The 26,618-nt window shown below is 41.3% G+C and overlaps 1 protein-coding gene across 6 annotated transcripts in view; it reads left to right on the top strand.

Moving 5' to 3' along the window:
* Nucleotides 1-26,618, top strand: part of LRRC7 (leucine rich repeat containing 7) — a 625,380-nt gene that overhangs the window by 555,683 nt on the left and 43,079 nt on the right. For 5 of the 6 annotated variants that reach the window (XM_055138674.1, XM_055138676.1, XM_055138683.1 and 2 more), the window contains 2 exons: nucleotides 974-1,066; nucleotides 24,015-24,089. In XM_055138674.1, the coding sequence (XP_054994649.1) occupies nucleotides 974-1,066; nucleotides 24,015-24,089 (168 nt within the window). The remainder of the gene's footprint in view (nucleotides 1-973; nucleotides 1,067-24,014; nucleotides 24,090-26,618) is intronic. The other variant, XM_055138678.1, reaches the window with a different exon arrangement.

Here is a 26,618-nt window from a genome sequence, read left to right as displayed (position 1 = left end):
TGGGGGACCATATGGGATGCCGGGGATCGAACCCAGGTCGGCCGCGTGCAAGGCAAACGCCCTACCCGCTGTGCTATCGCTCCGGCCCCCCTATTTTACTCTTGACCCAATGGACTTTTATTGATGCTTCTTGACTGGAAGAGAACAGATGACGAAACTTTGTAACTTTCCACATGGTGATATAATAAAAATTTTTAAAATAAATAAATAAATAAAACATGTCAAACCAGAAAAAAAAAAAAGAGAGAACAGATGACGAGAACACTAGTCTTGTATTTACCAGTTCCTGTCGCTAACAAGTTCTCTGTAAAAGCAATCTCTTTCTGTTTCAGTGTTCCCCTTTTTCTTCTAAAACTTCTGTTTCTTCAGGAATTGCCACCAACCCCCACATTTTTCTTTTGAACCTGTTCATTCTACTGATTTATTCTCCCCAAAGCTGTGGCCAGTTCTCTGCTTTCTCAAAATAAACACTCTGTTATTTGAAAACAATAGAATTACCAAGGAGATGAGTTGTACACTCTCCTAAAAGTCCCTTGCTACTGGCTTAGTTGTTTTTTCACCTCACACTACATTTGCTTATTTTCTTCCACTTATCCTATGTGGTCCTTTATTATTAGCCAGAATGTGCATACATTTAAAGAAGAGAACTAATATCCCCTTTTCATTGTACGTAGGTATTTCATTTTTGAAAACTCCTCATCAAAATTTGACCCTTCACATAAGTATGAAATCAAAAATGCGTTAAATACTGATGTTTGCTTGCCCATTAATTTCATGCCAGTTTCAATCATGACTTATGCAGCTAGATACACTAAATATTTTATCAAGTTTATGTGTTCTTTTGTAAGCAACAACAAAAAAATAAGCTAATCCAGAAAACTAAAACGTGAGTATTTTCTAGCAGAATGCAATTACTTGAAGCTATTTCAGTTTGATATGATTTTGATTTGTTTTTTTCATATTTTTTACACAGTTTTGCGTTAGAATAGAGAAGAATCCTGGCCTTGGATTTAGCATCAGTGGTGGGATTAGTGGTCAAGGAAATCCATTTAAACCTTCTGACAAGGTAAGAAGCGAATACCTTATTGACAATTTTAATTAGAGAGACACTGTTCTCTACTGCAGCACTAAAGGTTGGGGAATGGGGAATGTAATGTTTTTCCTGTGCATTGATTAGCCAACTACGAAGCCAATTAGAAACTTTTGTAGCACAGGGAGAGAAAGAATCACTACAGCAGCTTCCAAGTCCTAAGAATAATGAAAAATAATAATTTAAACACTTTTTGAAAAGAAAGATGTGTTTTGCTTTTTTTGTCTTAGTTTCAGTTGTACATATTTGTCAAGAAAGCTATTCAGCCCGTTTTTAACATATTGTTTCCACTTATTTGAAAAAAAAAGTTTTCTTGGGCATCTTAATGATTAAATTGTGATTCAATACTGAGACCAATGAATGAATAGCTCTTTTATTCATCACATTTATGAAGTATTTTATTAATAAAGTAGTAGAACTGAAGGGGTATTAAAAAAAAAAACAGTATTCTGTGAGAAAATGAGTGTAAACTCTGGTGTAAGAACCCACGCCTTCTGTCTGAATTCCCTCTCCTCAAACCACAAACAAGTAAAGTGGCCAGAAAATGCAGAAAACTAACACCATCTTGCATCGTATTTAGCATTTTATTTTTGAAGACCCCTAACCAAAATTTGACCTTGCACTAAATACTAAATCCAAAATACATTTTAAAAAAAAATCGATGCCTGTGGGGCTGGAGTGATAGCACAGCGGGGAGGGCGTTTGCCTTGCACGCAGCTGACCCGAGTTCAACTCCCAGCATCCCATATGGTCCCCTGAGCACCACCAGGAGTAATTCCTGAGTACAGAGCCAGGAGTAACCCCTGTGCATCGCCGGGTGTGACCTAAAAAGCAAAAAAAAAAAAAATCAATGCCTGCTTGACGCATAATGTTATGCTAGTTTCAGTCATAATACTTATGCCTATATATACACTGAATGTTTTGTTGAGTTTATAAAAAAAAAATGGTTTTTTTGTGAAACAAATCAATATAGGCTAGCCCCGAGAACTTAAATGAAGTGTAAGTATTTTTCTACTGGAATTCAATTATTTGAAGATATTGCTTACGACAAAAAGAATGGAAGTTCAAACTATCAGAAACAGATGATGGTTTAAAGAGCCTGAAATCTCTAATTTATTTTGACCCCTCTTTCCCCTCTGGTGTTCTGTCTCCCTATAAATTCATTCAATGGGAAGTCAAGTTATTCATCATAAGATAGTTGAAATTCAAAAGACATGTTTTTATTCTCCTTTCTCCACATCATAGACCTCATTCCGCTACTGTTTTTGGAATATGCAGAATACTAAATAGTTTAAATTAAGAATGAATAAACTCAGTCAGGCTAGCAGAATGTTACTGCTGTTATTTTCACCTGCAGAGAATAATGGATGTGAGGCTTTCATATCATCTCTGTAATCCTTCCACTATGATAGATATGAGCCCTTCCTAAATGCTAATTTAACATTTTACTTCCTACATTTTGATGGCACTAGTGAGTGAACTATTACTATCATTCTACCATTGATTCTTTGGGTAAAATGAAAATTCATGACTAGAATTGAATATGTTATTTTAAAGATTTCTCTTCGAAGTCACTTTTTTTCCCTCAATTATTAAAATACTTCATTATCTAAGAAGTGAATCCATATTATTAAGTTGGTGGGATTGATTAAAAAATTTAAGATTTGGGGCTGGAGCAATAGCACAGCGGGTAGGGCGCTTGCCTTGCACGCGGCCGACCCAGGCGGACCCAGGTTCAATTCCCAGCATCCCATATGGTCCCCTGAGCACCACCAGGAGTAATTCCTGAGTGCAGAGCCAGGAGTAACCCCTGTGAATCACCAGGTGTGACCCAAAAACCAAAAAAAAAAAAATTTAAGATTTGATAAAAAGATTTCAAGTCTACAGATGACTCTCAAGGTAGATCTTAAGATTCATTGACGACTGGGCTGGAGTGATAGTACAGGGGTAGGGCATTTGCCTTGCACACGGCCGACCTGGATTCGATTCCCAGCATCCCATATGGTCCCTTGAGCATTGCCAGGAGTAACTCCTGAGTGCAAAGCCAGGAGTAACCCCTGTGCATCGCCAGTTGTGACCCAAAGAGAAAAAAAATTCATTGATGACATTTATTGTCAAGCCAAACGTGACAGAATCTTAGTTTAAAAATTTCAAAATATCTAAAGACTGTGGCTCTGACCAATTACACAGAATTTATCCAGTCACAAGGACAGAAGTAATTACTTGGAAATTCGGTTGTATTATTTAACCCCACTGGATCAGGTTTAGAGTACATCACATGTCAATTTATTTAATGACCCACAAAATTTTAAGCAGTAAGTACTCTTAACTGAGCTTACAAAAACTTGTTTCCCCAATTTTGCCAAATAGATTGTTTTTTCATGAATTGGCAAATTTACAGTTGAAGGTAAAGCAAATCAAATTATCAGACATTTAAATTCAACAGCTCCTGCCTGAGTTTGAGGTGGGTATTTCATAAGGAGTCCTGGCCAGGCATAAGCTTGCATTCTAATACGTCATCTACTTTCTTTCAACATATAAATCATGGATTCGAGGGTGCCAGAGAAATAATATGTGCAAGTGTGATGCTAGTCTTACATGCAGCCTCCCTAGATTCAATCTCTGGCACCACCTATGGTTCCCTGTGAACCCTGCTAGGAGTGACCCCAAACACAGAGCCAAGAGTCAGCCCTAAGCACAGCCTGATGCTAAACCCCCACCCCCCAAAAATTATTTTTTTTTAAATTAGTTCAGGATCATATTATATTATTTTGTCTCCATGAACCATTTAATGTGTTGTAACCCCAAACAAGATAAATGGTGCCCAAGAACTGAATGTTTTAAGGCACGAGGTATTTTTTTGTACCACGGTGGATAAAGGGTTTAGCTACCCTTTCTGTTCTGTTCTGCTCTTGTGCTTGATGGGAACCCCTGTCACAGAAACCTACATAAGGTAGCATACAAGCTGGTTACCTAGTATTCGGCCAGAGAGAAAAGAGAACCAAGTCACTCCCAAAGATCTGAGAGAGAGGATGGCACCATAGCAAACAGAGCCCTGTTCACGGCCAAAGTTCACGTTGAATTTGGGGACAGCGTAAGATTATTAGGGGGAAAACCCATGGAACAACCCAAACTTCATTGAGCTTTGAAGCCTTCACTATTGAGCCAAACATGAGGGACTGCTGTGTGTCATATGGTTTTAAAAGTTTACTGTTGGGGGCTGGAGTGATAGCACAGCGGGTAGGGCGTTTGCCTTGCACGCGGCCGACCCGGGTTCAAATCCCAGCATCCCATATGGTCCCCTGAGCACGGCCAGGGGTAATTCCTGAGTGCAAAGCCAGGAGTAACCCCTGTGCATCGCCAGGTGTGACCCAAAAAGCAAAAATAAAAAAAATAAAAAAAATAAAAAATAAAAATAAATAAAAGTTTACTGTAGTCGGGCTGCAGCTATAGCACAGCGGGTAGGGCATTTGCCTTGCATGCAGCCAACCCGAGTTTTATTCCCAGCATCCCATATGGTCCCCCAAGCTTGCCAGGAGTAATTCCTGCGTGCAGAGCCAAGAGTAACCCCTGTGCATCGCTAGGTGTGACCCAAAAAGGAAAAGAAAAGTTTATTGTAGTCAAGGCAATGTATTTACAGTAGTGTTGGTGTTTTTTGGTCTTGGTGTGCAATTACCTTACCTGGTCAACACCAAAATGCCCAAGAGCCCTCACCCATGCCCCTAGGTCACCTCCACTTTCCCTACCCCCCCCACTCCAACCTGGTATTCTCAGTTTTCACTCAAGCACCCATGCTTTGAGAGTGGGAGCAGTATCTGGTCTTGTCAGCTTTGCTCTTCCCACAGAACCCCGGAAGTTTGAATCAAATCAGATCTCTGCAGAGTAAGTTGGCAGAACGCAGTCCTGCCGTTCCTATAACTGTCACAACAATATCCAGTCATTAGACAAAAACAGTTCACTTATTCAGGAGTTCATCGTTTGGGGTTCTTTGCCAAAGGAAATTGCTCTTACACATCTGAAAATAGAAAACTGTAGCACAGGTGTATGAAAACGGCCCCAGGCGATGCCTGCCTAGAGCCCCAGAGATATGGATGGTCTGGTTTACCAGTAAAGAATTGCACGCCTGTCAGAAAGGCAAACTGTGGCAGACAGGTGAAGGATTTCCACTGAACAAAGATGGTGATAATAATAATAAAGGACCAGAGTGACAGTACAGCACGTAGGGCATTTGCCTTGCACATAGCCAACGCAGGTTTAATTCCCAGCACCCCTATGGTCCTCCAAGCCCACCGGGAGTGACCCCTGAGTGGAGAGTAAAGAGAGAGTAATCTATAAACACTACTGAAGTGCCCCCAAATTAATTAATTAATTAAAAATGAAAATAATAAAGATAATAAAAATAATAGACTCACAACTCCAATACCACTGGATTAAGGTTCCTTATGTACCTGATCTTACCTGATCATCAAAACAACTGGTGTAATTAAATATCTTTATTCCTCATTTTATTGAAGCCCCAAAGTTTAATTAACTTGCTCAAGGTGACTTAGAGGATCTGAGGCAGACAGGATTTGAACCCAAATTGATCTCCTTTTCCCTTAATAAGCACTGTTATGCATGCTTCCATCTGAAAATGCCACTTAGCAGAAGAGACTCATGACAAATTTATACCCTGTAGAGATGAGACTGATATGTTATAATATTGAAAGTATTACAGAGCCCTCTAATTAGTCATAGTCTAGATATTTGCTTCAACAAGTCCTTAGAAGTCAGCATGTCCTCTCAATTGAACCCAGATAATTAGAAGCATACGGGATCCAGTGAATTGCCTAGCAATTACATAACTTTTGGACAAAGATATCATTACAGTAGTGATTTCTGCCAAGGCAACAGACTCCATCAGCGTCGCCTATATTTAAAATTTCAAACTAATGAATTCAGATAACAAACTTCAAGTTGTTTGCTAGTACAGTTTCCAAAGAGTGGTGTCAGAAAGAAGAGACCAGATTAGCGAATGACTGATACCATCCTATTACAGAATTCTATCACTGTCGTGCTGTCGTAGCACTGTCATCCCGTTGTTCATCTATTTGCTCGAGCGGGCACCAGTAACATCTCCATTGTGAGACTTGTTGTTACTGTTTTTGGCATATCGAATACGCCATGGGGAGCTTGCCAGGCTCTGCCATGTGGGCGGGATACTCTCGGTAGCTTGCCGGGCTCTCCAAGAGGGACAGAGGAATCGAACCGGGGTCGGCCACATGCAAGGCAAATGCCCTACCTGCTGTGCTATCACTCCAGTCCTTAGTTAACTCAATAGAATTTTTATAGAGTCCTATTGGAGTGACTCTATAAGAATTCATCTACAAATGAATTCTGTTTTGACCTTGGGAGTTAAGCAGTGATCAGGACACCCAGGGGACCTACCTACAATTCCCAGTCGACAGGCTGTGGTTGAGGGCCCAAGGCCATGGTGCTACTCGGGCCCTGTGGAACTGGGAACTCCAGGACCACCAGACTGCACATGGAAATACTTGGGATACTGGTTTGATGTCAGTGTCGAATACTAACTTCCATGTTATCCCTCTGGCCCCTGGAAATAAATGAACTTTTAGTGGTGCTTTCACCTAATTCATCCCTTCTCAACCCACTTGAGGAGAAAAAGACTAAGCTCCCAAAATTTAAAGATATTTAAAACGAACAAACAAAAAAAAAAAACACCTCTCTAAGGCTGGAGAATAACACAGCTACGGCACGTGTCTAAATCAACTTGCACCCGACCTGAGTTTGATTTCTAATATCACATGGTCCCCTGAGCATCACTGGGTACAGCTTCAGAGTCCCTAGTGCCAGCAGTGCTATACCCAGCTAAACAGCCTTGGGTCCTTGCTTTGAACTCTGGCCAAGTTGGCTGAGAATTGCTGGTGGGGTCCTCAGGACTCCTGAGTACTGTTTGGAAGTCCCCTCTCCCCAAAAGAAGACTCCTAGCCTCTTTCTCTGTTTGCTCTTAAGGTATAGCACCTGAATGGTTCCTTGAACCTTTATCCAATCACAGGGTACAAATTAAAGCTATATTATGAATCTGTCTCATCCTCAGAATACTGGATAGCAGGAACTTATATACTATATATATATAAATATGTGCATATACATTACAAATATATATGTATATACATATATATGTGTATCACTGTCATCCCATTGATTTGCTCAAGCAGGCACCAGTAACATTTCCATTCTGAGACTTGTTACTGTTTTTGGCATACTGAATATGCCACGGGTAGCTGCCGGGCTCTCTGAGAGGGGCGGAGGAATCAAACCTGTGTCGGCTGCGTGCAAGGCAAATGTCCTACCGCTATGCTATCTGTACTATATAAACATATATATGTACGTACTCCCTACTCCCTACCCATTTTCCATAAAATCATAGAGGGAAATATATATATGTATATATATATATATATATATATATATATATATCGGAGAGCCCAGCAAGAGATACCTCCCACAAGGCAGAGTCTGACAAGCTCCCCGTGGTGTATTTGATATGCCAAAAACAGTAACAACATCATGTCTCATTCCCCTGACCCTGAAAGAGCCTCCAATCTTTAGGAAAGACAAGAAAGAAGAGGCTGCTAAAATCTCAGGGCTGGGACAAATGGGGACATTACTAGTGCCCACTTGAGTAAATTGATGAACAATAGGATGACAGTGATGCAGTGATATACTAGGCATCAGAACTAAAGAATCATTTATTCTCCACAGTTTTTAATTAATTTAAGACACTGTGATTTATAAAGTTGTTCATTATACAAATCTGCCATAGTTTTATAAACACCAACATTCATCAGATGCAAGAGAGCCCATGTTTCCACTTACTTGGGCAGTTTCTATGAAAACACAAAAGTGACAGAAGAAACAAGTTCACATTCTTTCATAAAATGATGGGATTGTACATGGTGATTCAATAAAATTTATAAAAAAAAAAAAAAAGATGGGATTGTGGGCCAGAGAGCAAGCACAGTGGGTAAGGCTCTTGCTTTGCATATATGTAGTGAACAGGCATTCAATCACCTACGCTACATACACTTCCCCTGCCCCACCAGGAGTGACCCCTGAGCACAGAGCCAGGAGTAAGCCCTGAGCACTGTTGGGTGTAGCCTAAAAACAAAACAAACAAAAATGTAACTTGTCTAAAGTGCAGTCAAGGAAAAATATTGGAGTTATGGCAAATGTAAACATAATTACCAAAAAACTCTAAATGAATGTTTTAGAGTCTCGGTGTATATTGCTATACCTTCCTGCACATCACTTATAAAACACTAACCCCAGATGATAGGATAACCTTCAACCAAGCTTAAACCCTCCCTTTTACCCCTGCCTTTCAAACTTTAGAGAAAAAAAAAGGTACTTTTTCTGCTGTATGGAGCTGACTAATGCAATAAATATGTTTCTAGATGATTAGTATTAAGAATAGAAGAAAGACTAGATTGTGAAAAATCAGATTTATTTGCTCTTTATTTGGCACAAGCATTGGCAATGACAGATTTAAAAATACGAAAGAATCGTTTTCCAGGTTTGTTCAGTCTCATGACATTGGGTGATTCATGAACAGTAGGTTATAAAGGAAAGGAAACGCTCTTAGTTTATGAAGAAGCTACATACAATATGTCTATTTCTTGTCATGTGCTCTCTGTGGATGTAGGAATGAAACAAAGCAAACATATTTGTCTTCAACTTTACACAGCATGGGATTGATAGTTACTATGTAATGTTAAATTACATGTACCACATTTTCTTTATTTCTTACAACTGCTAGAGAAATATGATTTATTTCATATATCTAAAATTTTTTATAACATAACTTAATATGTCTTTTCCCAATCCTACTTCAAGTGATTATGTAATGGAAAGTAATTTGGAGAAGCTGTGAATTATGTGGCAGTAACAGAACAAGGAACAGAAATAATATTATTTCTTTTTTTTTTTTTTTTTTTAAATTTTTTATTAATTAATTTTTTTGCTTTTTGAGTCACACCCAGCAGTGCACAGGGGTTACTCCTGGCTCTGCACTCAGGAATTACTCCTGGCAGAGCTGGGGGATCATATGGGATGCTGGGGATCGAACCCGGGTTGGCCTTGTGCAAGGCAAACACCCTACCCGCTGTGCTATCGCTCCAGCCCCAGAAATAATATTATTTCTAGGCTGCACTTCAGACTAAGTTTGGAAAAGGATTGAAACAGATGATATATATGTATATTTTTATCTAACTGAATTTTTTAAAATAGCTATCAAACATATATCATTTTAGCTAGCTGCATCTTAGTCTCATAGAAATTACAGGTGCAAAATGGTTATTTGAAAAAAATGAAACATGAGATTTTTTTAAAATAAAAAATATTTTTACCTACTTCATTCATTTTGTTATATGTTGGGGGGAATCCTGGATTTATTCAGAGACATTTATTAAGGCACATGGGGCCTTATTATTTATGAAGAGAGAAAACCCATCTATTCCTTCTACTGCTTGTAACTGTTTCGACCTTGACTCTGAATGAATACTCGGGAAAAATTTTATTTTTTGTATACTGCCAGAAGGAGCTCCAGTGTATTTAGTTTTGTATAACATGTATATCTGGAGTGACTCTGGGTTCCTGAAGGTGTCCAGCTGAGCCATAAATGCATGTGACAACGACAGAGAACAGGAGCCCTCCCCTGTTGCTGAAGACCATCTTTTCTGACAACGGCTTCCCTCTCATCCACCCCGCCACATGGCAGTATCACTGTTTCACTGTGGGTGCCATAAGTCATCAACCTTTAAACCACAAAGCATATTAGTTCCACATGTGTACAATATCTCTCTCTCCCTCTTTCCCTCTCCCTCTCTCTCTCTTTCTCTCTCTCTCTCTCTCTCTCTCGCCCCCTCCCTCCCTCCTTCTCTCTCGCTCCCTCCCACCCTCCCTCTCTCTCCCTTTTCTCTCTCTCCCTCTCTCCTGCTCTCCCTCTATCCCTCTCTCTCTCTTTCTCTCTCTCTGTCTCTCTCTCTGTCTCTCCCTGCCTGTCTCCCTGCCTGTCTCCTTTCTTCGGGTTTTTAACTCTTGTTCAAAAGACCATATATGCTTTTTTGTTTTAGGGGTACAATGTTATTTTTCCACATCTACACCGAATTGCCAATAACCCCCCACTGGATCCCCTTGCCCTTTTCAATCCCACTTTATCCCCAAAATAATAAAATAACCAGTTCTGCTGTTGCAACCAAAGGGTTTGTTTACCTTGGAGCAAAATTCCTTTTCTTTAGCCTATACCTTCTTAAGACTTATACCAATATAAGTCTTTACAGCAATAAATAAAAAAAAATTGTCATACACTATGCATTTTAGAAATATAAAGACTAAATAAATATCAAGTAATACAGAGAATGAGAAGTAAAAATTCTCTTTTGCTATACTCCCCCACATAGCCAATGCACAGCCATAGATTTAGAGTTGATGCATCAGGAAGTCACAACTACAGTTATAAATGTGCTTGTGTGTGTGTGTTTGTGTATGCGTGCATGTGTGTGCATTTGTGTGGTGTGTGTCTGTATGTGTACACCCACACCAGTGGCCTTTCTGACCTGTGAGGTCTGTGCAGCTTTAAGAACTACTTCAAGGATGGTCTCACGCTAGACTTAATATGAGACTGAGTCCCTGTTCCCATATTAAATCTAAAACTGCATCTTGTGGCAGAAATAGCACACAACCCGATGTTTCTCTCACTTAATAAAACTTATTTTTTTAAAAAAAAACCTTATTTTATTTAATTTTTTTTAAGAAAACTTATTTTAGGGGGCTGGAGCAATAGCACAGCGGGTAGGGCGTTTGCCTTGCATGCAGACGACCTGGGTTTGATTCCCAGCATCCCATCTGGTCCCCCAAGCACCGCCAGGAGTAATTTCTGAGTACATGAGCCAGGCAGGACTCACCCCTGTGCAACACCGGGTGTGACCCAAAAAGTAAAATAAATAAATAAATAAAAATTTTTTAAAAATTGAAAAATAAATTTAAAAATAATAAAACACCTCCTCTTAAAAAAAAAGAAAAGAAAACTTATTTTAGCATAAGTGAATCCCCCAAAAATTGCTTCTATTCTTCACTTTTCGATTCATTATTTTGAAATAATGTAAGTAGTGTGAATTGAAGGAGCTTTGCGTGTGCCTGCAGGGATGATAATCAGAAAGCTGATTACCAATACTACTTGATGAGAACGAGCAGGCAGAGTGCACAGCCACCTACAGTTACCCACTCCTGCTTTTAATAGCTTCTACTATTTCACGCTACATATGAAGCTGAGAGGGAAAGCCATTAGAGGTCTGACAGAATCAGCAAACTGTCCGAGGCTCAACAGCTCCAATGTTCACTCCCTTTTGAGGTCTCACGAAATCAAGGCTTTAAAGAATTCACAAATCACATAAATGGAACGTGTTTCTTTTATTTTTCCCAGAGAGGCAAAAAGTCTGAAAAAAAAATGGTATGTCAAAGTGTGTGATTGTTTACATTTAAAGGAATATTTAAAAAAATGAAATAAAAGAAGTCTTGTTTAACCTCAGAAATGTCAAGTTCGGTGCAATAGTACAGAGGTAGGAAGCTTGCCTTGCATGCGGCTGACCCACATTCAATCTCTGGCATCCCCTATGCACCCCCCGCCCCCGCTCCCCACACAGAGCATCACCATTAGTGATTTTTGGGTGCAGAACCAGGAGTAAGCCCTGAGCATTGCTGGGTGTGGTCCAAAAACAAAAAGGGAAATTTTACCAGGACATAAAGAGGATCAAAATTGTTGTCAATCACCAGAGACAGACATTGCAGTGATGTTTTTGATTGCGGAATATAAAATAGCATAATAGGAGACTGACATCCCAGGACAGTAGACACAAGGGCCAGGAATATTGCTCCATAGTTGGAAGCCTGCCTCATAAACTGGGGAAGAAGAAAGCTGGGACAGAGAAGGGATCACTAATGATGGTTGGAGGGATCGTTCAGGATGGAGATGTGGGCTGAAAGTAGATAAAGGACCAAACATGATAGCCTCTCAATATCTATATTGAAAACTATAATGCCCAAAGATAGAGACAGTATGAGGAAAATTGTCTGTCACAGAGGGAGGGGGGCTGGAAAAGGGGGGTGTATAGTGGGGACATTGGTGGTGGAGAATGTGCACTGGTGAAGGGATAAGTGTTCAATTAGTGTATGACTGAAACGCAAACATGAAAGCTTTGTAACTGTATCTCACGGTGATGCAATTAAAATAATAATTAGAATAGCGGTCAACAAAAGGAGAAGAACAATTATCAAATGACTAAGGCTAAACATAAGAAGTTATCATTTGTGGGCCAGAGCAATAGTACAGTGGGCAGGGCATTTGCCTTGCATGTGGCCGACCCAAGTTCAATCCCCATCACCCCTTATGGTCCCCTGAGCCCCATCAGGAGAAGTCCCTGAGCACAGCTAGGCGTGGCCCCCAAATCCAATTTTTTTAATCCATAAGTTGTGGGGATTTGTTTTGTTTAGTTTAGGAAGGGCAGAGTTTGGACCATAGTGGCCATATTCGGGGCTACTCTCAGTTCTATAACCCCAGGACTCTCGCTCTCTGGCCCAAAGCTAAACATAACTGAAATAATACATTTAAATTCCCCCAAAATATCAAAATCTATACAAAAAAATTATCTAGGAGTTTGCATTTCTAACAGGAATCTCAAAGAAAGGGACTGAACTGTTATTCAGGGCTGCTTTGGGCCAGTCAGGAGAGTGTCCTGAAAGCAATGTCATGGGGAGAGGGGTTCCACGAAACCAGGATCTGAAAGGATGACACAAGTCTAAAGAGCAAGCATGTGTGTGTGCTTCTAGAACATTCACCATTATGTGGCTGCTACCTGGTATTCACATCATCAATTTCTGTAGATCTCGTTAGTCTCCGTGCGGCTCCTCTGCATTGTTTGATGAGCACGAAAAAAAGAGCTTTGGGGCCTTTGCCTTGCATGTGGCCAACCCGGGTTCAATTCGTCCGTCCCTCTCGGAGAGCCCGGCAAGCTACCAAGAGTATCCCGCCCACATGGCAGAGCCTGGCAAGCTACCCGTGGTGTATTCAACATGCTAAAAACAGTGACAACAAGTCTCACAATGGAGATGTTACTGGTGCCCGCTCAAGCAAATTGATGAACAATGGGATGACAGTGCAAAAAAACAAACGCAACAAAATAATTTCTATTTTAATGTTGGGTTTGTGAGGGGTTACTTTTGGTTTTGAAGCCACACCCATCAATGCTCAGGGGTTATTCCTGGCTCTGCACTCAGGAATTACTCCTGCCAGTGCCCGGGGGACCATAAGGGACGCCAGGGATTGAACCCAGGTCAACTGCGCCCCAGGCAAGTGTCCTACTCGCTGTACTATTGCTCTGGCCCGATTTCTACTTTAATGTTTTGTAAAAATTAGTGATAGTTTGGAATTCCTTGAAATGTCTATCTGTGCATAAAAGTTTTGTGAAAGTTTAAAAGGAGTCTAGTCACCTGTAGACTCTGTGTTTGTATTTGTCTTTGGGGGCTCAAGATTTTCTAAAGCAGTTGTCCTTTCTGTTCAAGCAGTGTTCATTTAATTGTTTTGTTACCTAGAATTAAGTCAGAAAGTTCAGACAGCTGCCAGGCTGCTTGCTCTCTCCCTCTCTTCCTCTCTCTTTCTTTCTCCTGTATCTCTCTCTCTCTCCCTCTCACATACACACATACACATACATGCACACACATGCACATACACATGCATACACACACATATACACACACACCCCTACCTCTACCATCAGTACCCTTACTGTCTTATTTCTAAAGTAATAACTCTCTTCTCTTGATTCACATTAATTCTTTCATTGTTCAGGTTGCAAACTGTTTAAAATCTAAAACTTGACGCTAAGTAATTAACCTTAAAACATGTTGCCAACACACTTTCAATTTCCAGAGGAAAACTAATTCCTTATACCCTTACCAATTACATATATTGGCAAAGTTTGCTTTTAAGAGATACAGCATTGCTTTTTATCTACCTTGACCAATTCATGGAGAAAAGAATAATTTTGATACATTTTTAATAAAAAAAATATTCATCTTTTGACATCTTTATGAGTCCATTTTTCCTCAATAAACACTCAGTTGAACTTTCATAGACCTGGCAAAGCCAAAAATACCAGCTCTGTAATATCTAACTCATGTGTTCTGACTCATAATTGTTGATGATTTTCATATGAAGGATGCCTTCCTAGAAATCATTTTCTTACCATCAGCCAAAGGCACGGCTTTTCCGAATTGTTCAAATATATCTCCTATGTTAAAGTCGCTATTCCCTTAAGACAAATTCTATTTTTGTGTCAATTTTTACAATAGCTGAGATTGTCACAACCACTCACCTTCATCATTAAACTGCCGTAGAAAGTTCCTTCCTCCTCTAAAGTTAGAATGCGAAGTGTGAACCACATACACCAACTTTATAAATCCTTTGGGGGTTTTGACTGGAGAAGTCAGGGCTGAGTAACCAGCAAGGCAATGTCAGGTGCAAACTCTGGAAAAACTTCTATACTGGCCCTATTCTCAGAATTACTTGTGAAAAGGAAAACTTCTTATTTAACTGTAGACACTTTGAGACTAACCCTTCAAAACTTGCAAAAAAAAAAGTGGTTATTTAAAATGGGGAGGAAATATGACATGCACATACTTATAGCCTCCAGCCAGCCCCCTCTTGGTCTTAGAGACCAGTGTGGTTTCTCTGGATGTATGAACCTGGATTTTGGTTTCTGGGGAGAGCAAAGACTGATATTCTGGGGCCGGAGTGGTAGCACAGTGGGGAGGGCGTTTGCCTTGCATGCGGCCCACCCGGGTTCAATCCCCGGCATCTCCTATGGCTCCCCAAGCACCACCAGGAGTGATTTCGGAGCGCAGAGCCAAGAGTAGCCGCTGAGCATCTCTGAGTGTGACCCAAAAACCAAAAAAAAAAAAAAAAATTTAATTAAAAAAAAAAGACTGATATTCTCTGTGGTTATGTTTGCTTTCCTTTACATTTTTCAAAATGGGAGTAGCACGGGTTCACATCATTGTCTAAGTGTCAGGGCTGATTTTTTTTTACACCCCTTCAAGAGTAAGTTGGCACACATGCCTACCACCACGGGCCCATAGACCTCCCCCATGTCTGTTGGGCACCCCTTCCTACCCTTCAGGGACCCTCCCCATACTCCCTCTCTAGCAGCCTCTTTCTGTAGTCTGATTCAGTGCACTGGCTTTCAGACTGACCTTCTTAAGAAATGTCCACAGCACCTACCTTAGGGGTGAGATTCCTTGTAGAGAAGTGCCAAGGGAAAACCACTGAAGCCACCAAAAGAAATGACTTGAGAGCAGTTCATGAGGTGTGAGGAGACATGAGTTCATGAGGCGTGAGTTCATGAGTCGAGATGCCAGAAGCCACCATGGGTGCTGGACGTAGGCAGCCTGCCACGAGGGTTGATACTCCTGACTTGGAGTCACCAGAGGAAACGGTTGCTAACAGCGATAAACCATCAAAAAGCCCTCTGGAATCTGCCAGAGTGCCTGCCCCGGACACCACAGACTTTTCAGCCTGTGCCACACTCTCTCTCAAGTAAAGGACACAATCCTCTCCTTGGTCATTGTGAGGGAATTCAACGGCAAAATGACAGATGTTGGGTTTTCAATACGCCCCGATGGAGATCCAAGAATTTCTTGACAATAAATCTGAAGACTCAGAAACGCTCGACGTGTTTCTGATTAAAACACAAATGTAAAAAGAATTTGTGTTATTGCTCAACTTTCAGGCCTTCAGTAATTCTAATAATCTTTCTGTGCTGGTGCAAGGGATTGTGGACTCTGTTCTTAGTATTAGTAGGCAGTCATTCATTTAATATAGTTTTATGATCAGTACCCATTATTTACCCATTTATTTATTTTCTTTTTGGGTCACACCCAGCGATGCACATGGGGTTACTCCCAGCTCTGCACTCAGGAATTACTCCTGGCGGTGCTCAGGGGACCAAATGGGATGCTGGAAACCGAACGAGGGTTGCTGCATGCAAGGCAAACACCCTACCTGCTGTGTTATCATAGTTCCAGCCCCTATAACCAATTTTTTTATTTATTTATTTTTGCATTTTTGGATCACACCCGGCGATGCACAGGGGTTACTCCTGACTCATGTACTCAGGAATTACCCCTGGAGGTGCTTAGGGGACCATATGGGATGCTGGGAATCAAACCCAGATAGGCCGCATGCAAGGCAAACGCCCTACCAGCAATGCTATCACTCCAGCCCCTATAACCATTTTTTTAAATGAGGAAAACTACCTAAGAGTTAAGTAATCTTCCCAAGGTTACCAATTATCAAATGGTGGACACAGATTAATTTTATTTTTTTTATTTTATAAAGTAGTTCACAATGCTATCGCGGTAGTACAGCAGGTAGGGCGTTTGCCTTGCATGTGACCAACCCGGGTTCAATTCTCCATCCCTCTCGGAGTGCCCGGCAAGCTACTGAGAGTATCTCGCCCGCACTGCAGAGCCTGGCAAGCTCCCCGTGGCGTATTCAATATGCCAAAAACAGTAACAACAAGTCTCGCAATGGAGAAGCTACTGGTGCCGCTCGAGCAAATCAATGAACAACAGGAAGACAGTGTTACAGTGCTACAGTTCACAATATTTGATTACACTTAATATTCAAACACCAATCCCACCACTGTTACACCTTCCACCACCATATTTTGCATGTTTAGAGCTGTGTTCTTAGCCTCTTCTCATACTATGTGGTAGATAGGAAAAGTGACACCCACCCCAAAGATAGTCACATTCGAATTCCAGAAATTTCTGAATATGTTACATTGCACCACAAGAAAAGAATGGAAAAGAAAAGAAAAACTGCAGAAGACAGGATTGCAGGCCTTGAGATGAAGAGGAATCCAATCACATGAGTTCTAGTAAATGGTATTTTCACTGGTTATGTTCAAAGGGAGTTCTAAATATAGAGCTATGGTCAGAGAGAGGCACAAACGTCTTTGACCTTGGAGATCATAGTAAAGGAATGTGGGCATTTCCTAGAAAATAGAACAATCAAAGAAACAGATCTTCCCCCAGAGATTGCTTAAAATAATTCAGCCCTGCCAATACCTTTGTTTCAGCCCAAAGAGGTCTGTGCAGGATTACTGGTTAAACAAACCAGATGATAAAAATTTGTGATATTTTAAGACACCCATTTTTCAGTAAGTTGATAAAGCAGCAACAAGAAAAGATGAGTACACGGTGTGTGATTGCGATCAGAGGTAGCACTGCACTGTCGTCCCTGCTCTTCATCGATTTGCTCGAGCGGGCACCAGTAACGTCTCCAATTGGAGACTTGTTGTTACTGTTTGGGGCATATCAAATACGCCACGGGGAGCTTGCCAGGCTCTGCTGTGCAGACGGGCTACTCTCGGTAGCTTGCCGGGCTCTTTGTGGGGGACAGAGGAATCGAACCCAGGTCGGCCACATACAAGGCAAACACCCTACCTGCTGTGCTATCAAAGTATTATCCTTCCGTGGGGAATGCTTTGGCTCTTAACTAATGTCATTAGGGTGTTAGGAATGTGTTATGTGATAGGTGCTTCCACCTTTAACGTTCTGCCGTAAGTTACAAAAAATGGATATACGTTATATGTTGGCAGTATGGACTGATAAAATTGATCAGATCCTTGATACCTATAATTTGCTTCCTGTTGGGAAGTTAGGAAAATACTTCTCACGAAGTAGTAGGAAAAGACTGCCCTCATTTTCAGAATCCAAATAGCCCGACGGCTCTCCATCAAACGCTGTCGTCCGTGCACTCTTTGAAGTCTCAAAATAAAATGATTTTGTTCAAAGGGTGACACATGGCTACAAGGAGCTTTTTCAAAAACAGTGTCAAAATTTTCATATTTCTCATCAGTATTCATCGTCGCGGAGACCACAAATTGGGTTGAGAATGATTTGGTCTCTTTCATATGGCAGTGTTTATCTACATACATACAGTGAAAAATAGGGCACTGCTCTAGCAGGCAATCTTTGGGGAAATATTCCACCTCTATAAATAATGAATACCACTGACTCTAATCAAATGGAACACGCGCAGAGATACATTTTGACAAGTGTGGTAGTATGCTGGTGGAACCGGAGATAGAAAAAAGGAAGCTGCCAGTGGGAAATTCTTAGCTGATGAAGTTTATTGATTGACAAGAAATAGTTAAGCTTTCGGAGGCAGCAGTAAACGCTTTAGAAGACTCAGGCCACATTAACAGTGAGCTTCAACGCGCGTCTTCAGAGCAGCAGCCGAATCCTGCAGAGCTATGTGATGGGTGAAATTAAACCTGCCACAGACACTCCATTTGGATTCTTTCAGGAGGGAGGCAGGTTCCTCCCAGCATTGCAGATGGGCTGGTCGTAATTCAGCTCCTCTGGTCTGGATTCATATCAACGTTATTAAAACTGTTCCTGTACAATGACTTGAGGAAAAGCAATCAAAATTAACCAGGTAGACGGAGTCTGACTGTGGGATAAATAATGGCTAAGGCCACTCTACCACCAGGACCCCAAGGACAGGACACCAGGACAGGAGACCAGGACACCAGGACACTACAGGAGCATATTTTGGGTCATTGTGAGACCCTAGGAGTAAAGGGCAGGGCGAGTAAGGGGATATGTGTTGTGTATTCAAAAAATAAATACAAGGGGCTGGAGAGATAGCACAACGGGTAGGCGTTTGCCTTGCACGCGGCCAACCCAGGTTCGAATGCCAGCATCCCATATGGTCCCCTGAGCACCGCCAGGGGTAATTCCTGAGTGCATGAGCCAGGAGTGACCCCTGTGCATCGCCGAGTGTGACCCAAAAAGAATAAATAAATAAATAAATTAATTAATTAATTAATTAAATACGAAAGCCGCGGCGGCTCTCTCTCTCACCGCCTGTGTTGGGTGGTCTCATGCCGCTTCCCCCATCCCCGGGTGGCCAATGGTAATGGGCAGACAAAGCAGGGAACGTGGGCCAGGTATTAATTGCAGTTTGTTCCAATCTCATCTCATCCTCTTCCTCCTCCCTTCCCCAGTCCCCTTCATGCACCTCATGGATCCTGTTCCTTCATACTTCTTGATTCTCCCTGATTCTCTTGATCCTTCCCCTACATTCTACTTCATTCTTCTTTCCCTGATTCTCCCCTCACCCATTCTTACAGCCTTAGTTGTCTACCCAAAGCATGAGGGGTTGGGGTCACAATTACACATACGTGTGGTCATACAATCAACAGAGGTAAAATCTTTCCCCCAGGAGAAGCTTCTTCTAGGACAAACTCTCATTCAGCAGCACGACCCACCCAAGAGTGAAACTCTATCTACGGGTGTGTTTCTCCTTTCCTCAGTCCAACAAACATATAAACATTTATAATATTAATCATTTTGTATGGACACAGTAAATGATACATTAGGCTTGTAGGGTGGCTTTCCTGGGGTCATCTCACTATCAATCTCAGACTACAGTGCTCAGGCCACATTAGTCTTTCCTAACCCTAGCAGGATCCTAATTCAGTTGTTACTTTTTGGATCATGACAGAATTTGTCCATGACCATGCTCTTAACTTATAGTTAAGTATTGTGGCGCTTTGGCCTGGCCTATTTCGATGCCAGGATAGATCACAGCTTGCCCTGGGTCCATCCAGTCCCTCGTCGGGACCTTGCTTTTGGGGTGCTAGGAAGTAAGGGCAGCTGAAGCTTAAATCAAGAAAACAAATTCCCAGGAGTGAATATTATTCAGAGTCAATTAACTCCCAGTTACAAAAGTGTAGCATTAAGTGTCTTCCTGTGTCTATACAAAAAGGACATTGCTTTAAAGTAAACTATGCGAAAGGACATAAGGGGAGGAAAAAAGTGATATTTCACTTATGAATGCAAGTCCAGTATTCTTAGAAGGATCTGACCTTACAAGTTAACAAGTGTCTGATTAGGGGTAAAAGGTGATAAACTGGTGGGGAAGCAAAGCACAAAAGAGGTTACAGATAAGCAAAGGAATGGGAGTGACTCAGGAGCACTGTGATGGGTGTAACCCTATAAACCTAAGTACCCTGTGGCAAGGGAGAAAAGACAAACCGATGTTATCCTACAATGTGTAGTGCCCTGAATTTGTGGGGAAGGGAAGGCTTCAGGTTTCTATGGAAAGGTCTGTAGGGACCTTTGTTTGCCACTATCAGTGCTCGTAGAGTAGTTATTGCATTGCGGTTGGCTTGTTTTCTTTGCTTTTGCATCGGGAATGAACCCAGCTGAGCCACGTACCAGACGTGTACTCTGCCCGCTGTACTATTTTTCCAGCCCCTCCATGTATTTTCTTTAAATGTCTGTTTCAAGCAATCAGGTTCTTTTGTCCTTTTTGATTACCCTATTCAAAGTCAAGTACAATTGAATTTGCCACCGTGATTAGCTGTCTAAATATTACTCCTAAGAGTGGTACCAATCATCTGATATTTTTTTCAAATATTGTTTTCTGGTTGTTTTCAGTAGCCTGTTTTCATTGTGAAAAATTAGGTGGCACAAGAAGCAAAAAGGAAAAACATAGGTATTTTATCTCTTGCCCTAGTCCAAGAGATAAATCCTTGGACTAGCAGATATACATATATATAAACCATATGTATAAGATATATATCTAGATAAATAAATTTAAAATAAAAATATATTTACATATTATATAAATACATTTTGTATTTATATAAAAACACATGTAATTATATATATAAAACCACTAGTCCAAAGATTTATCTATTATCCTTAAGCATGATACAGATTTATCTATTTCCTTAAGGACATATATCTCCTTCCATCTATCTTCACACACATATATGCATAGAAATATATTCCAGCAAAACTTCACATCAAACATGCATTTGTCACTAAACACAGGTGTAGTTCTCTATCTGCTGCCTAGGACTTCATCTTTTTTGCATTCACCATCGCTTCTTTGGGGATGGATTGTGGGGTCCCCCCTGCGGGCATCATCCTGTCCCGCAGGGAGGACCCTTCGTGGGGCTAAGGAGGGGACGCAACCAAACGAAGAGACGCAGAGCCAGAAGGAGGAGGAGAGAGAGAGTTTATTCACAGCAGTTACAATACTTATACCTCTTGGTGGGAGGGGGTGGTATGCATGCTTGGACCCCCACAGGAACAATAGTAAAATGTTGATCAGGCATGGCCGTTGGCTAGTGAGACAAGTGGTGAAATGATAAGATCACAGGAATCCCAAGCAGCCTCCGCTTGACTAGACGATAAGAGCCAAGCTCTGTAAGATGGCTCCCTACAATGGATGAGGCAGCCATACCCAGCAGTATCTGGGACCTATCCCAGACTCGGTGCTTGGGTGTCGTTCCTGGTGCTACTCTGCAGTGCCAGGGATGAACCCTGGTCCTCCTGTGTGTGAACCATGCACTCCAGTCCAGACCAGCCCATGCCTCTGGTCCAACCACAGTTTCTTTAATTGATCCCTGTTACTAGGCAATTTTAAATAATTTGTATTTTTTCATTATTACAAAAGTACTATGTTGAGCATATCAGGAAATGTATATCAACAGTCAGTATCCACACTGGAGAATCTGATCAACCCACCAAGTGGGCTGGAAATTATTTACTATAGAGAGAGACCTCTAAGAGTTGCATTATGGTTGAAACTTTTTTGTCTTGTTACTATTCCCCCAAAGATTGCAGAACAGCAACTATTTTGCATTGTATTTATGGTCTTCAAGGAACTATAACCTAGAGACAAAATCCTGAGATGGTTTGGAAATACACGAGGAAGAGGCAGACAGGACACATATAGTTGACACGTGATTTTACAGAAAGGGCGTGAGCAACTGTAGTGTTTGGTATCCACTGGAAGCATGATGGCTGGGGAGAACCCCAGAACCAAACCCCTGCAGATAAGAAGGGAAAACTGCACTGTCCAGTTATGTCCTTAAAATAAGCTGTGAAAATTGAATTACAGTAGTAAAAGGTAAGCAGTTTTCTGTGTATTTGAATGCCACTCTATAACTTCATGTTTAGATGAGAAAGAAAACATGGAAATGAGAAAGATAAAAATCACTCAAAAGCCTTTCATTAAAAAGTTCATAAACACCAGAAGTACAAAACACCACTGCACTGTAGCACTGTCCTCCCCTTGTTCATCGATTTGCTCGAGCGGGCACCAGTAATGTCTCCATTGTGAGACTTGCTGTTACCGTTTTCGGCATATCGAATACGCCACGGGGAGCTTGCCAGGCTCTGCCATGCTAGCGGGATATTCTCGTAGCTTGCTGGGCTCTCTGAGAGGGATGGAGGAATCAAACCCGGGTAGGCTGCATGCAAGGCAAATGCCCTACCCACTATCCTATCACTCCAGTCCACAAAACACCCTATAGTCAAAAATTTTTTTGAGTCTTCCGGGCATCACTGGGTGAACCTTGGAGATCTTGGGCACCGCAGGGTCCAAGCTACAGCACATCCTCCACCTATGTTGGCCAAGTTTCTCCAAGACCTCACAGAGCACTGTTTGAGAGACACCCGCTCCCCCACAGAGGTCTACCTTGTTGGGTCCCATCATGTTCTTCGGTTTCGTCATCTCCCACACCCCTCCCAGCCCTCCATCACCATACCGGGCCAAAGAGAAAGAACACAGGCACCTTGTTTTCACGCACTTTTGCTTTTGGACTGCGGCTGCTTCTGTCTCCCATCTCTTTTTCCCAGTCGGTGTGGGAGCCCTTTCCTTGTCCTTTATGAGTCAGCTACTTTTCATCCTAAAGCGCAGGTGGGAGAGCCCAGGCTTCACAGGTCCAAGGCCCTGTGTCTGATCCTGGGCATTAGCCCTAAAGGGCCCTGAGCACCACTAAGTATAGCCAGGTTCAAGGTTTTCCATAACCTATTCTGCATAGGTGGTACTTGGGATTCTGTTTTGTAGTTGTCGGCTTCCTTCATTTATCCTCCACTGTGTTGTGAATTCATTGACACCAGAAACTTAAGTGCTACATATCTTCATGACACTAGCCGTCCAAGTCTAGACGTGGTAGACATTCAGTAAATATTTGCTTTACATAGGAGGTCAAAAATAATTTGACTCATGAATTAACATAAGGATTATGTGACCATGTGGCACCAACTTTAAGTGTTTACACGCATGTTGGGGTTGCTGAAGAGATAACTCAACCGGCTGGAGCGTGTGTGCTCTATGCCAGAAGATGCCAATTCCATCACTCCTGGTCTCCTGAGAACCACAAAGCACAACCCAGGGACAGAGCCAAAAACAGACTCCACGCATTACCACATGTGGCCCACACTTCCCGCCCCCCAAAAGCAAATAAATTAATTTTTAAGATAAAATAAATGTTGGGATTTTCTTATGGTTAATTTGTTTGTGTATATTTTACTTCAAAATTCTCAGTAACACCCAAAGTAATTCCCATTAAAATAAGGCAGAGTTTATATGTAATCCTAGTAAGGTTTTTTAAGGCACATCAAAGTTATAATCTATCAAATAGGAGACATTTTCCATGCAGAGTTACTTAAGATGCATTTGGATGTTGCACAAGAGGTGATTGAGTATCCTATTTCAAATAATTTAAGAAATTAAGGCTATGCCTCAAGATGAGATTATAAGTCATTTGTGCACAGGAAAAACAAAATGGACTTTTCTATGCAAGTAACGATGATGTTTTTCTTAAATTTGACTGGGAGAGTGGTGGTTTGGCTAAAGTACTATAATAACATGTCATACATGCATGTCCATGCTGCTTTGAATGTTTTTATTGTTTTCTGTATGAATGAAATTTTATTTTAGGTAGGCCTAGTTCTTGAGAATAGAATCCTAACCTCTGTTAATTCTGACTTATAGGGTATCTTTGTTACTAGGGTTCAGCCTGACGGACCAGCATCCAACCTGCTGCAGCCTGGTGATAAGATCCTCCAGGTAAGACCGTTTCTTTTCTAAAGAGCAGACGTCAGCACTGTCACAAATATGTAATCATGTTACTCAGTTGAATGACTCGAACGAAGTGATTAGAACAAATCCTCCTGACATTTCCTTTTGACCTTTATTGTTTGGGGACTGGGACATTAAAAATTAATTCGGCTTGATAAAACCCTAGATTCTCACCGCATCCCGTATCTGACACATGGTAGGTATTAGGTAGATTTTCTTTTCAAGGTAACATAAGAAGGAAGGATACATATGACGCAGGCTTAGTTATCAAGTACAAATAAGAGTAACTACATATTCAAATAGGATATCCAGTGACTGTAGATTAGAAGGAAATGATTAATATTGTATTTCTCGCCATAAGCTCATTCGTATTTGAATGCTCTAGAACACATAGTTCTATCTCTTTATTCCCCCTTCTCAGATATTTGAACAAAAGTTTATCTGTATATAAAATGACTTTTAAATGGATTGTCTGGTGGAAAGAAAAGAATGTCTTTAGCTTAAAGCTTCTGCATATCAGAATAGGTCAGGAGCTGGAAAGATAGTACAGCATATAGGGAGAGCTTGCCTTGCACACAGGAAGTAACTCCTGAGTGTAGAGCCAGGAGTAAGTCCTGAGCACTGCAGGGTGTGGCCCAAATACAAAAGTTAAAAAAAAAAAAGAAAGAAAGAAAGAAAGCAGAATAGCTCAGATCAGGGCTGGAGCAATAGCACAGCGGTTGGGCATTTGCCTTTCATGCGGCTGACCCGAGTTTGATTCCTCCGCCCCTCTCGGAGAGCCCGGCAAGCTACTAAGAGTATCGAGCCTACTCGTCAGAGCCTGGCAAGCTACCAGTGCGTATTGGATATGCCAAAAACAGTAACAATAAGTCTCTCAATGAGAGACGTTACTGGTGCCTGCTCGAACAAATCGATGAGCAACGGGATGACAGTGACAGTGACAGCTCAGATCAGTTAGCAACCAAGTGCTTGTTATTACCTCATTCTTTTATCTTTGTTCTTTTGTTCTCACTGAATTCACTTCTTGTTTCCAAAATCAGAGCAAGATTCTTAAGTATCAGCAATTTATTTATAATCCAGTGTATCACTGTATCACTCTCATCCCATTGTTAATTGATTTGCTCGAGCGGGTGCCAGTAACATTTTCATTTGTCCCTGTTGCATGCTAGTATAGCCCAATAGTGTCTGCTCGCTCCAGGAACATGAAGAGCACGTTGCTGTTACTGGGTTTTTTTTTTTTTTTTGGCATATTGAATATGTCACGGGCTTGCCAGGCTCTGCTGTGCGGGGGAATTAATTAATTAACTAATTAATTAATTAAATAGGTTGCATGGCCATGAATGTGGCCACGTACTCCAGGAAAAAATGTGTCACTTTCTTCTGGGAACTTTATTTTATAGTCTCTGGATCTAGGCTGTTGATGAAATTACATGGCACGGTGTGTGTGTGGGGGGGGGGGTTACTGCCAAGCTACTGGAAAACTGGGGATTTGGGTTGAAGAGGCCCCTCCCCATCTGAACAGGCTTGGAGATCTCAGCCACGGGTCCTGCATACCTGGGTACCTCTATCGGTTCCTTCATGGGTGAGGCTTGTTTGAGTGTGTGGAGAGTGGCCTTGAGCATGGCTGTGGCTGGGTTCTGGAAGTTTTCGGCTGCCGGGGCTCTGCTTGGCAGAGCCCAGAACTCAACTCATCCCCCTCCGAGGGACCCCTGTGATGACAGCCTGGTGCGAGGGCAGGAGAGTCTGCATCACTCTCTTCCGGGAGTTTTGTTTTATAGTCAATCCAGTGTATTGATTTATAATCCCCATAAATTAGTGCAACTAGATGGAACTTCTTGGTATTGTTGATAAATGCCTATTTAGAGCAATTCAAAAATGGTGCAACAAAATGTTCTAAGGAGTTCAAGACAGTGAAAGAAGAGGATGTGTGGAAAAGAATCTAGTCACATTTGCTGTGCAGACAGTTACGAGACTGCAGCGGCTTCATTCAACTCCGCTCTGAGGAGACGATCTCCTAGTTACTGAACCTCAGAAAGTTCTAGACAGTTAGATGTCTTGTATAGCATATATATATATATATATATGCTATATCCTGTATAGCATATATATATATATTATATATGTATATATACACACATATATAATACAAAAATAGCTTTAAAATCTTATTCGCAGAAAATGTTTTGAACTAGCAAAATCATGAATACTCAATTTCAACAGCCATTTGCCAGAAATAATTATTTCTAACATTTGCTGGCAATGGTCATTCTCTGACACTGAGTTACTTACTGTACTGTGTAGGTCTGTGACCATAGAAATAGCAATCACGGGCCCATGTCCTTTCTGCAGGCAAAAAAATAAGCAGTACTTGGTCTGGGAAATAAAAGCATTGAGATTAAACAAACAAAAAAAAAACATATGAAATCAGTTAAAATCTACATTTACCATTTTAGTGTGGGACATTATAATTTTGGATTGTCTAACTAGCTCTTTGATCCTAAACATGTTTATGGTACT

Source organism: Sorex araneus, chromosome 5, assembly GCF_027595985.1.
Source record: "Sorex araneus isolate mSorAra2 chromosome 5, mSorAra2.pri, whole genome shotgun sequence".
Lineage (NCBI taxonomy): Eukaryota > Metazoa > Chordata > Mammalia > Eulipotyphla > Soricidae > Sorex > Sorex araneus.
This window is presented reverse-complemented; position numbering and strand designations above follow the sequence as displayed.